The sequence below is a fragment of the Pelodiscus sinensis genome, chromosome 23 (assembly GCF_049634645.1).
Source record: "Pelodiscus sinensis isolate JC-2024 chromosome 23, ASM4963464v1, whole genome shotgun sequence".
NCBI classification, from domain to species: Eukaryota; Metazoa; Chordata; order Testudines; family Trionychidae; genus Pelodiscus; species Pelodiscus sinensis.
The window spans coordinates 12,292,935-12,304,882 of record NC_134733.1 but is presented as its reverse complement, the minus strand read 5'-3'; the positions used below and the strand labels follow the sequence as shown (position 1 = coordinate 12,304,882).

The following is an 11,948-nucleotide window of genomic DNA, read 5'->3' as shown; positions in this document are numbered from 1 at the left end:
CATCTTCATGAGCCCTAGGGGAGCCTACTGCCAGTAGCCTCCCCAGGAATTGAAATGGGGGGAGGTTGAATTTACAAGGGGGGGTGTCAGGGCTGATGAGGGGTGACACCGTGAGGGGGAAGGTGGGCTGTATGGCACCATAGTTCACAATACTGGGGGGGAGGGGTTGGAGACATTCAGTGGGGGGATACACCCCCATGGGGGGTAGGGAAATCCCCGTCTACGCTGTTGTGTATTGCTGAGCCCAAGAGTGTTGTAGCGACTGTAAAACCTTAGACCGCGACACAGGGAGACGGGTTTATACAAAAACGTTCCCTGTGCTCCCCTCTCTTCCCGTCCCCATGGCCACAGGCTCCCCCCACAGCTCCCCTCCCCACTTTCTCCGGCAGGCCGAGTCAGCGGCGCCACCTCCCTCCCGCTGGCGGCCCCGCCCCCGCGGCGCTGGGCGGGAGATTTGGACACCGCCGGGGCAGGCGGCAGCAACAGGCCGGGCGCGCCATGGAGCCGGAGGGGGAGCCGGAGCGCGAGCGCCTCTTACACACTCAGGTATAGGGCGAGGTGAGCCCCTCCCTCCCCGCTTTAGGGGCGCCCCTTCGCTTTTATCCCATGGGTGGCACCGCCCCCAAGTGTCTCTCTCGCTCCCTACACAGCCCCGGGGGGCACCCGCCGTTCCGCCCGGGGCCTGCTTCTCCTCCTCCCCAAATACCCCGGCCCGCCTCCGTTTTGCCCCGCCTCACCTCTCCCCGCCATTCCTCGGGGCACGCAGTTCCACGCCCAACTGGCCGGGGTCCCGCCCCCGTGCAGTCTGCTGCTGGGAGGTAGCTCTGTCCGTTCCCCCATCCCTCCCTCCTGGTGGGTTCCCTTCCTACCCTATTCAGAGACTCGAGATCCCCTCTCTGATACAGAGGCAGGTTTTCCAGTTTCACCTCTGCAAATCTCTATAACAATGTTCCCTGTAATTTTTTTTTCATCCATGTTCAGAATAATGTTTATGTGCAGGGAGGCATATGCAGATGTGCACCACCATGCTGCCAGCTGTGGGTGCTAATCAGCTGGGTGGCATTTGAATTTCTCCTGGGTGGCTTACACGAAAGACTGCTCTATACCCTAAAAAATGTCATTTAATCCCCTTTTTAGAGCTATTATGTTCCCTCCATTTCTTTCCCACACACTTCCACTGTGGGATAGTGTGTACAAATGTTATGCCAGTGTCTGAACTGATACAAGAGTAGGCCCTTTTCTTCTATAATAATAAATGGTTCTATGTTATACAATTCATTGTTGGGAAGACCATCCTCTCAAACCTAAATCAAGTCCTAAATTTTCATTTTCCCAATGGAAGAAACGAATTAGAGTCAAACTGTCCAGAGGAAACAAAAGTCCAGCCTTTAAAAATGAGTATGTCTCAACAGTGTGAAAAGGCTTTGAGCATCTTCAACTTAGGTTTTTACTATTTTTATTGTGCTTTTTTTTGCCCTCTCCCACAAAATTAAGTTATGGCTATTGGACAGAGCATATACCTACATTCAAATCTTGATTCTTCGGTCACTTGCCACCTGCTACTTAGTACTGTGGGTAATCTCAGAGTCTTCAGAGTGGCAAGCTCTGTATAAGTATATAAAACTCAGATCCTGAGAGGTGCAAATAATTGAAAGTTAGGAGCCTAAATAGCTTTGAGCATCTTGGCAAAGTATGGGCCAGATGGATGAGGCCCAAAGGATGTCCTAAGGGCTTCTTAGCATATGCAACTCCTAATGTAGTTATTAGGAGGTAAAGATGCTAAGCATCTTCCTGGACTGGGCCAATAAAGAGTATTTACTTTTGTATACAGTTACAGTACAAAGGCAGTTTGAGCTAATTGTGAATTAAAAACAAAAAAATTGTATTGGGTCAAGCCTAAGTAAACAGAAAATATCAAAGTTAATTTGTAATGGAAAAGCAATGGGCAAGGTGTCACTGATGCTGTGATTTGATTGAACATTCATTACTTGAATATTTTAGTAATAAATATTAATAATTTGTTTAAAAGTCTTTGTATCCTTAAGGTGTATAGAGCTTTCCTGGTAATAGAATAATTTATATTGTCTCTCTTGTCCTTTCCCATCCTGTTTTTTCTCCCAATTTAATTTAGATTGTAACCCTAAAAGATAGCGGAATCCATTTTTTAAAGCATTATACATACTTCAGGCACTGCATGCTTTATAAACGTGCCATTGCAATAATTTTCTTCTGTATTGTTTCAGTCTGTAAATGTGTCTTTATAATTTAAGTGAGAAATGGTGTATTGGTATGAAAAGTCCACAGCATAATTTGTTTCGGATTGTTTCAGAGGCTAAAGGCTGCAGTTCACTACACTGTTGGTTGTTTAAGCCAAGAAGTTGCAGAAGATAAAGAAATTCAGTTTAGCAAACAAAGCATTGCAGCTATTTCAGAGATCACCTTCAGGCAATGTGGTATGTCCATACATATCTATGCTGTATTTGTAAGTAGAAACAATCAGTGGATATTAAGTATTTTTTTTTTAAATTGAACTAGAATTAGATGTAAGGACTAAAATTAGATGTAAGGAGTGTAGACTGTGTCTTGGATCATTTTTAAAGAGTGCAAGAACTATTTAATTTTATTTTCCTGGCATGAAGGGGGTACTACAGATATGAAATCTCACGTATGATCTCATCTATGCAACAAAATGGTCCACATTAAGAAACTGGCTTCAAGAATGTATATTGATAATAGTTCCAGATAACATGGTTCATAGGTGCCAACCTATCCTCCAGGCATGGGGTGCTCGACCCCCATCCAACCCTCATTCCAATCTTTCCCCCGAGCTCTGCCCTCTTCCACCCCTTCCCCACCATGCCTCCTCCACAATGTGCATCTGAACCCCACTCCTCCTGAAGCTTCTTGAACAGCATAAATCAGCAGTTCATGGTGTTCCCTTGGGTAGCAAGGGAGGAGTAGTTAAAGGGGCCCCTGGCATGCAAGAAGCATCAGAGGAAGAGAGGGGAGCTTGGCACTGGTGGATGCTAACTTTTCCCCATGGGTGCCCCAACCCTTGAGCACCCATGGGGTTGGCACCCATGACATGGTTGTGCTGGCTCTTGCCTGATAGTGTAAAGCAGAGACAGCCTTTTTTAATTGCAAGAATGAAGCTTGTCTTTCTTATTGTGTAAGCAGCCATTCAGTCTCTTGAAACCGTGTTTTCTGCACTTCTTCTAACATTATAAATGCTGAAGCATATAAACTCTTGGGCCGTCTGGGGAAGCTTATGTTTGCTTGGCATTTCTCTGATCTGGGACTGATTATCAAGGCAACTTATTTCTTCATTTCTCCCCATAACTAGATAGTTATTATGTATAGGCTTCATTGCTGTTTTATATCTAGTTTTTTAAATAAATACAATTAAAGGAATGCTTGTAAAAAGCAAAACAGAAAACAAAGGCCATGGGTACTTCGCATGCATTTCCAAGCTCCAATAGTGGTTCTTTTAACAGTGGTGTATTAGGCCCAAAAGGTGTCGTTTTCTCCCCAAGTACATCTTCTGCTATAGAGCCATAATGTGCATTGGGCCACTTCAGTAGTGTCACAAATAACGATAAAAATGTTTCACACTTAACAGACTTTTATAAACATTAATCACTTGATATTAGCCATAGCTGTTTGGTCAAAGCATATGTCTTAAGGGTCTAATATCCAAGACTGTAATACTTAAACTCATGGAACCACAGTTCAAATTCTAGCAGAACAATTCAATCCATCATACTTGCAAAGTCAATTTTGCTGTATGTGTCTTTCAAACTGAAATCTTAAAAATGTGAGTTCCTTTTTGCTCTGTATGGATATTAAAGGTTCCTGGGCAAAAACTGTAACAGTAGTTTATTGCTATTATATAATAATGTACAAAGACTCGCCTTGGTGTCCTGATCAATGTTCCCTCTAATGTTTTCCACGTGTAGAATAGTTTTATGTGCCCTGCTAATCAGCTGGGTGGCATCTAAATCTTTCCTGAGTGGCTGCACAAGCACCCATCTTATAGGGAACACTGACCCTATCCAAAAATATCCATAATCTCCCTATACTGTTGCAGGGATGTTAAACACTAGTCAACTATCCAATAATCATTTACTTATTGGATAGTCTTTTAACTAGTTGATTTCCCCCCCCCCACACACACACACTGCCCTTTTAAAACGCCGTCTCTGCACATTTTAAAAGAGTAGCTGCCGTGGAGCCCAGAGCCAGCTGGGGAGTCCTCAGCTGACCCCGGGCTCCCTGCAGCATTTCCCCAGAATCTGGGATCAGCTGGGGACTCCCCAGCTGACCCTGGGTTCCAGGGAAGTGCCGCGTGGAACCTGGGTTCAGCTGAGGACTCCCCAGCTGACCCCGGGCTCCTAGCAGCATGCTGTGAGTCCCTCGCTGACCCCAGGCTCCATGGCTTTGAAATGCACAAGAACCCCCTTTGGGGACTCTTGTGCATTTCAAAGCAGGCAGCCCCTAGTCAGCAGGACTTCCCAGCAGGGGCTCTTGTACATTTCAAAGGAGGAATGCGGAAGTGCCTATCGACTAGTCGATGGAAATTCCATTGACTAGTCCATGAACTGCGTTTTAACATCCTTATGCTGTTGTATGTGATATTTTGCTCTGCTTGTTTGCATGGGATGGTGCCCTTCATGCCTAGGGATGGTGGTATTTCAGCATTGTTGTTTGTGTACTTTCGGAAATGCTTTAGTCAAAAATTCTGTACATGTAACATTATTTACCACCATAATTGCTATAGAAATGAAACAGATTTAATCTTGTTGACTTTAGAAAGTGTTTTCAGCTGTGTAAAATGTATTTTTTTAACTTTTTTCTTTCAGAAAATTTTGCAAAAGACCTTGAAATGTTTGCAAGGTAGGCACTGCAGAAATACTTAATTCTTACAGTCTTGGTTTTTTGCTCTTCACTTGTTGCTATGTTGGGATACAGAATGACCTTTCTTTCCTATCCCCCTTTCCCATTGTATCTGAGAACTTCTTACCTTTCTATACGTTTCAAGGGGTCCAACCCACTTTTCATTTAGTAGTTGATTGTGGTAACAGACATTTAGGTAACAGATATTGAAGCTTTGCTGAATTAGAATGCAGCTTTTATTCAGTCTTTGTTTGTTGGGGTTGAGAGTTTAATAATTTTTAAATCCTAGTGCACTGTCTGTATTGGTAATGATGATTCATACCTGTCAGTGCATTTTCCAAAGTTTTCTGAGTGCTTGACTCAAACTGTTTAATGGATGTGAATAGTGTTTTAAGAACTCTGGATAATATTGTAGCTTGTTGTTTCCCCCTCCTATCTGTTGGTCTCAGAATTGCTTTGTCAGTTTGTACCAAAGATGGAAAAAACATACACAATACAAGATAAATACATTTCCTAGAAGATAATAAAGCCCTGGTATTGAGCTTGCTTCCTGAACGTAGCTTTGTGTGTGACTTGTGTTCTAATGTAGTTGCGTGCAGGTGTATGGATAAGTACAGCACAATATCCACAGTCAGAGGTTATCATTTTGCTGTGTTTGTTAACAGTGAATAATGCTCCTTGAAAAATGGATAAATAGGTAGTTTGTTTTCACCCTGTAAAACTGGTGTTGTGTGATGTGCCTGTGGTTTATGCTTATTTGTTCCATTAGAACTGTGGAACAGAAAATTATTGCTATTGAATGTTTTGTTAAACCATCTGAATGACTGAAGACTGTAGAAGCTGAAGCAGTTCAGTGTATCGTCAAGTCAGGTTTGGTGCCAACAACCTTTCCTCCCAACTGTATTCTGTATACAAAAACCCTGTGGATTTAAAATCTGTTTTGGGTCATCTGTGTATTTGCTTTAAACTATGGGTATCTGTAACTCTACTCTTATAAGTGCCCAAGCATCCTTGTATCTCTGTTCTCACAGCATCCCTTTGATTATTGCCACTCCTCTGCTTGTACAAAGCAGTATAGGGTGAACCTCTCTAGTCCGGTCGGTACTCTCTGGTCCGGGAACATCCATGGTCCCACATTATTTTAGTTAGCCAGATGTCCACTTACCATGGGTCTGACCAAGCTTCCCAGCCACCAGTCCTGGCTCTCACTATTCTGTGTTGTTATTTAGCTCTAATTTACCCTTAAATGTCTTCTAAGAGGCCAGTAAGCAGTGGAAGAGTTGGTAATGCTGCTAGACAATATTGACCTCCCGTGGTTTGGCAAATTCTCTGGTTGGACACCACTCAGGTCCCGCAGTGTTCCCTTTAACATTTTCTATCCTTGAGTGGTTTGAAATCTCTTAGGCGCAACATCAATATTGAGGTGGTTGTGTGGATATGCACCAGCAATACAAACAAAACACATGCTTTTAAGCAGTTCATAGTGTGGAAGAAAATATATTAAAACAAGGGCTTAAGAGGGAGCAATGCTTACAATATTTAATATGAAATCAAATATACCATGAATGAATCAGTAACACAGTATTGAAAAAATTCATTAAGATCAGTGTTTGAGATATCTGCAACTCTCCAAAAAAATCTGTTAAAACAATCTTTTTTTTTTACCTTAAGCCATTAATACCAATATAAACTTTGTTTGAAATGTAATTTTGCAAATGTTTTGGCATCCACCCACCCGATACAGCCTGTTTCCAACACCCCCTCCAACCCAGACAGACAGAGAGGAGTGCAGCAAGTGAGTCCTGGACACCCCAAACAAACTCCCTCCTCCCACCCACCTCACTGCACAGTTGTCAGCACCCATCCACCCCTTTTCCTGACCTGTCCTTGTGCAATCTGCTCCCCTTAGCCCAGGCACCAGCAGTCTGTCCTGTTCTAACTTCCAGCCAAAACACAAATTATCCACACCTCCCCCCACCTTCACTTCACCTTATTGCCAGCAGCCCCCCTCCTTCTCCCATCTATCCCATGCAGTCAGCCCCTTATCTTCCCCTTCCTAAGAGGCTTGAGAGTGCTGAGTTTCTGCCTCTCTCACCTCTAGCAGATGGGACTCTCCAAACTCCCCTTCCCTCTGACTCCACCTCAGCCAGTCAATCACTCCCTCCCTCCCTCCCTCCTCCTCCTCTCCCCCTTCCCCCCATTCACTTATTATCTCCGTTTACCTGCTCTGGGAGCTGTTCCATTTCAAACACAGAGACGCTCTGTTTAGCTACTTGCTAACAAGATGACATCCCACTTACCACCAGTCTTCGGAGCGCCCTGCCTGTGTGGGACTTTTGATCTTCTGAGCGTAGCTCAGAAAACAGCTGCACAAGTGCACAGCTTACAGGGAACTTAGGTCCCAAGGGTGCCAGAATAGAGAGATTCAATCTGTACTACTAAAATTGCCTTTTTTCCCAGCTGCTGGGACTGTCATTCCCCTCTTTGAATCCCATGTCTTTAAAATCAAGTTCAGGCTTGTTGTCCCCAACATCGAAACCTGCACAACTTCACCCCTAGCTATACCTTTACTTTCATTGCTCTTCCAAGGCCTTGTTTCTAAACATCCCTCTGCAGCCTCCACACATTGCCTTACACCTTGTTCTGTGTTACAGGGGACACCTCTGTCACAATTGCTTTCTCCTGATTTTTCTTTTCGCATGTTTAAAGAGAAGCTAGATAAATTCATGGAGGTTAGGTCCATAAAAGGCTATTAGCCAGGGGATAAAAATGGTGTCCCTGGCCTCTGTTTGTCAGAGGCTGGAGATGGACGACACGAGACAAATCGCTTGATCATTGTCTTCGGTCCACCCCCTCTGGGGTACTTGGCACTGGCCACTGTCAGCAGACAGGCTACTGGGGCATATGGACCTTTGATCTGACCCAGTATAACCATTCTTATGTTCTCTTGAGGCATTCCCCTTGCAGCATTACATCGTCTGCCCATGTGGCTACCTTCCTGCCAGCACACTTCTTTTTCTGGATCACTGGAAGGAATGGTTTTAAATTGGTGTCTTCAGATGACAGGGAAATGCTTTATCTCTCAGTGGGACTAGATGACTCACAAGCTCTGAATGCTTAGTAGTATGGGGGTGTCTGAACTAAGGAGCTTAAAGTGGTGCTGGGGATTCAGTAGGTGGCACTGTGAATCAATATTGACTCAACATGATGTTAAGAGGGAGCTGCGTTGTTTGAGGTGCCAATTTTCAGATTCTGCTCTATATAGGTTCGTCTATTGTCACTGCAGAATCTGAGCACCTTCCCCAGTGGTCTCCAACCTTTTTACACCCAAGATCACGTTTTAAATGACAGACCAAGCCAAGATCTACCGCCCCGCCCCTTCCTTGAAGCCCCGCCCTCTCTATTCTCCTCCTCTCCATCACTTGCTATCCCCAGTCCTTATACTGCTACTTTAAAAAAAAAATTTCCACCATTCCTCGCAGCTACTCACCTGTGCTGTTGCTCGGAGAGTAGCTGTTCCTCAAATGAGGAAATCTAATGTAAATGTACTGCGCAGGCACACAGTTCAGAGAGGGCTCAAGAGCTACTCTTAGAGCCTCCGAGATCTACCGGTAGATCACAATCTACTGGTTGGTGACCACGGCATTAAACCATTAGGTGATGTGATTAACATCTGTCTCATTCTCTTCCCAGAGGGGAAATTGTGTGTAACATTTGGGTCATTTTTTTTAACTAATATGTGCATGCTACTCTGTGTTTGTGTTAGAGAAAGCTAATTGAAGAAATGTGCCTTGCACTTGAAATGGATACTGGTGAATGTGACAGAATGGGATATGTTTATGTCCAATTATGAATTTATGATCTTACTTTATCCTATGTGTGGAAATATTCGGGCACTGTAACTGCACAGTCCTGGACATGCTCACTGCTCAAGAAAGATGATTAACATCTTGTTGAAAGACTGAAAAGCCATCACGACTGCAATCTAAGGCTGTTAATTTTAATTGTCTCAACCCATGGAACAGTGGTCTCCCTACGTAGGGGCCCACAAGAAAGAGGCAAAGCTTCTCAGTTTAAGTACATGGCATAGAGATTGAGGTCCTGTTCTGGGTGGAGGGGGCCGACTGTCATGATGTGTAATAAAGACTTGCAGGATAAGTAAAATCAGATGAGGGCAGGGTATGTCTCAGGACTTTCTGTTGTTTTCCAAGAGTGCTTTAAGAGAAAAGTTTCTGTGGTTAAGACCTTCCTTTCTGAGCCCGTGTTCTTTGCTTTCATGCCATGTTGTCCACAGAGGGGGTAAACCATAAGCCAAAGTGCCCACAGCTCAGATGGAACTCTCAGGGAACATGTGTGAGTGAGTGGAGACTAAGTAGGTATAAGCCACTGGTTTCAGGGTCTAGTAGCTGGATTGAAGCATCACACATCTCAAGGATTGATGTTCGATCAAACTCGTAGGCTCAGAGTTATAGACCCAAAGTTAGAAATAGTGACTAGCTAGGATTCAGACATAGACAACTGGAAATGGTAGAAAATGTTTCTCATAGATGCTGCTATGTAAAAGCTTAGCATCAGCTAGGACCCAAAAGCCCTCTTAAACAATGGACTGAATTGTCTAGTTATGCTGTATACCTTCCAGGGATGTGACAGTGTACATGTTTAAAAGGTTAACTGATAATCCTGGCCTCATCAGTTAATCTTCATGGTTACATGCAACTCCCTTCCTCACCATGATGCTGCCTCTCAGAGGCAACAGCACTGGGGGAGGAGCAGGTGGGAGCTGGCTTTTAAGCATGCTCCCTCCATGTACCAGCTCCTACCTGTCCCTCCCCGCACTAGGGATGTAAGTGACTAGTCAACTATCTGGTGTTTTTCCTGACAAAAGTTGCATTGCAGTTGTTGCCAAAAAGCAGTTTTTGTTGGCAAAACGTGCTAGAGTAGACAAGCCCTTAGACAAGCAATTTGAACTCCAGATTCTTATTATCCTCGTCAATTTAGCTTATAAGATCTTTATGGCATGGGATTGACTTTTTTTATGTCTTCCGTGAAATGCTTAGTACATTAAGGGTCGCAAAATAGGGATAATATCCATCTTTGTTAAGAGCATTGAGACCCTTGAATATAAAGAAAGGTGCTGTCTAAATATCACCTATTATCATAAATAAGAGTGGATGGGGACTCTTGCTGGTCTATCTCATTCTAAGATGGTCAGATAAAGGTGAGAGCGCTCCTTTTTACAGATGTTTTTACTTAGCGTTTTAACACCTCTTTGCTACAGAGCTTATATTACAGGCTTTTTTATTTTTATTTTATACAGGCATGGAAAACGAACAATAATCAATACAGAGGATGTGAAGCTTTTGGCCAGGAGAAGCAACTCTTTGGTAAGATTAACTCCTTTCCCTCCCTCCATTTTGCTCCTAATAAATTACATAAATATTCCCAAGAGCATCTGCATAAAAACAATAGATGGTGGAATATTTATCTATATCCAAGTAATTTTTTCCCTTCAATCTGGAACATGTGACCCAAGTTCATCTCAGAAGAGTTGGTGAGGACTGGAGCTTTATTTTATATTCCTAACTACCAGATGCAGTATAACTTAATTGGGCACAGAGTGTCTGAGAGGAAACAAGATTATGGTGTTCCATACTGGAACCATAATTGTGTTAGCTGTAAGTTTGTGTAAACATAGCTGTGTGCTAACCAAGGAATGGGGGTATAGTATCAAAGCCAAGGGTCTCAGCTCTGTAGAATGTTTCTACATCCTAGAAATTCAACTGAGAATGAAGGCTTCGTCCAAAAAATAGGTCAGCTGATGCTTGGCCCTTCAGATTTATGGGATGTTTCTGTCTGCAGACAGGAAGTTGGTCAGCTTGTTTTTATGGTTTCTTGAGAACAGGCTGCGTCCCCAACAGAATACACATTAATTCTCTATTGTTAGCTAAGGTACATCACCCAGAAGAGTGAAGAGCTTGCATTGAATAATCTGGAACAAAAGGAGAGAAAGAAAAAAAAGTCCAGTGCAGCAAAAGGAAGAACCACCTCTGATGAGCAGATGGAGGCTGGTATAGCTGAGAGTGAGGATTCCAATATGGCATGATCTTCCTCTTAAAACCACTTTTATACTTGCTATTTGTTTTGTAGTATGGAGCAGTAAGGATTCATTACTATCCTTGGGGAACAACTGCGGTCTATCTGTATTGTAACTCCATTGGGATTTGCCTTTGGGAGGGTAGCTAAGCACTGAGTCCTTAGTCTTATAGGTGAACATAATTAATGTTTTAATTCCACCTGCAAAAAACAGGAATCAATACCAAAAGCTTTTTAGAGGTCATCAAAGGAAGGTTTAAAAGATAAAATAGTATTGCCATATTTTCATGGGGTTTTTTTGTTTGTTTGTTTCCTGGAAGATAATTTATTATTGAGTGCTTGCAACTCTAAGGGCTCATCTAGACTACGTGGAACAGTCGAAAGAGGATATGCAAATTCTGCAGGAATTTGTGTATCTTCTTCTGATCGCACTTTCAAAAGTAGAGCTTTCAAAAGTGAAAGTAGTTTAGATGCAGTTTTTTCTGCGAATCCTCCCACCTTTGTTGAAAAGCTGCTCTTCCTCAAAAATGAGGTTTACGCGGCTTTTCGACAGAGAGGGGGGGTTGCTGCGTCTAAACTACTTTCACTGCGGAATTTGCATATCCTCTTTCGATTGTTCCGCAAAGTCTAGATGAGCCCTAAAGCAAGATATCTTTTACCTAACCACGTAAAAGAATCTAGAGACTGTGAGGGGCTCTTTCTGGCAATCTTTCTTCTTCAAATTACAAGTGTGAATTGTGTTCCTCCACGCTTGTTGATTGCTCCTTTGTGGAAAGGTATAAACATATTTCAGTCATAACTTTTGGTTGTCATTCCTTTTGGCTATTAAAATATTTTTCTGCATTATTTTGTCTAGTGAAATTGCTTGTGTAAAATTACTTTTAATTATGATGAACAAGCTGTACTTTGAGCCTTTGTGTTTAGATGAAATAAAAAATACTGACAACTTATCCTAAGATTCT

General features: G+C 43.0%; 1 protein-coding gene across 1 annotated transcript; it reads left to right on the top strand.

The window, feature by feature from the left end:
• The first annotated feature begins 388 nt into the window (after positions 1 to 388).
• Positions 389 to 11,936, top strand: CENPS (centromere protein S). Its single transcript, XM_006127060.4, has 5 exons — positions 389 to 546; positions 2,330 to 2,453; positions 4,860 to 4,893; positions 10,211 to 10,277; positions 10,838 to 11,936. Exons 1-5 carry the CDS (start codon positions 499 to 501, stop codon positions 10,994 to 10,996), a joined length of 432 nt encoding a protein of 143 aa, XP_006127122.1. The 5' UTR covers positions 389 to 498; the 3' UTR covers positions 10,997 to 11,936.
• Positions 11,937 to 11,948: the final 12 nt, after the last annotated feature.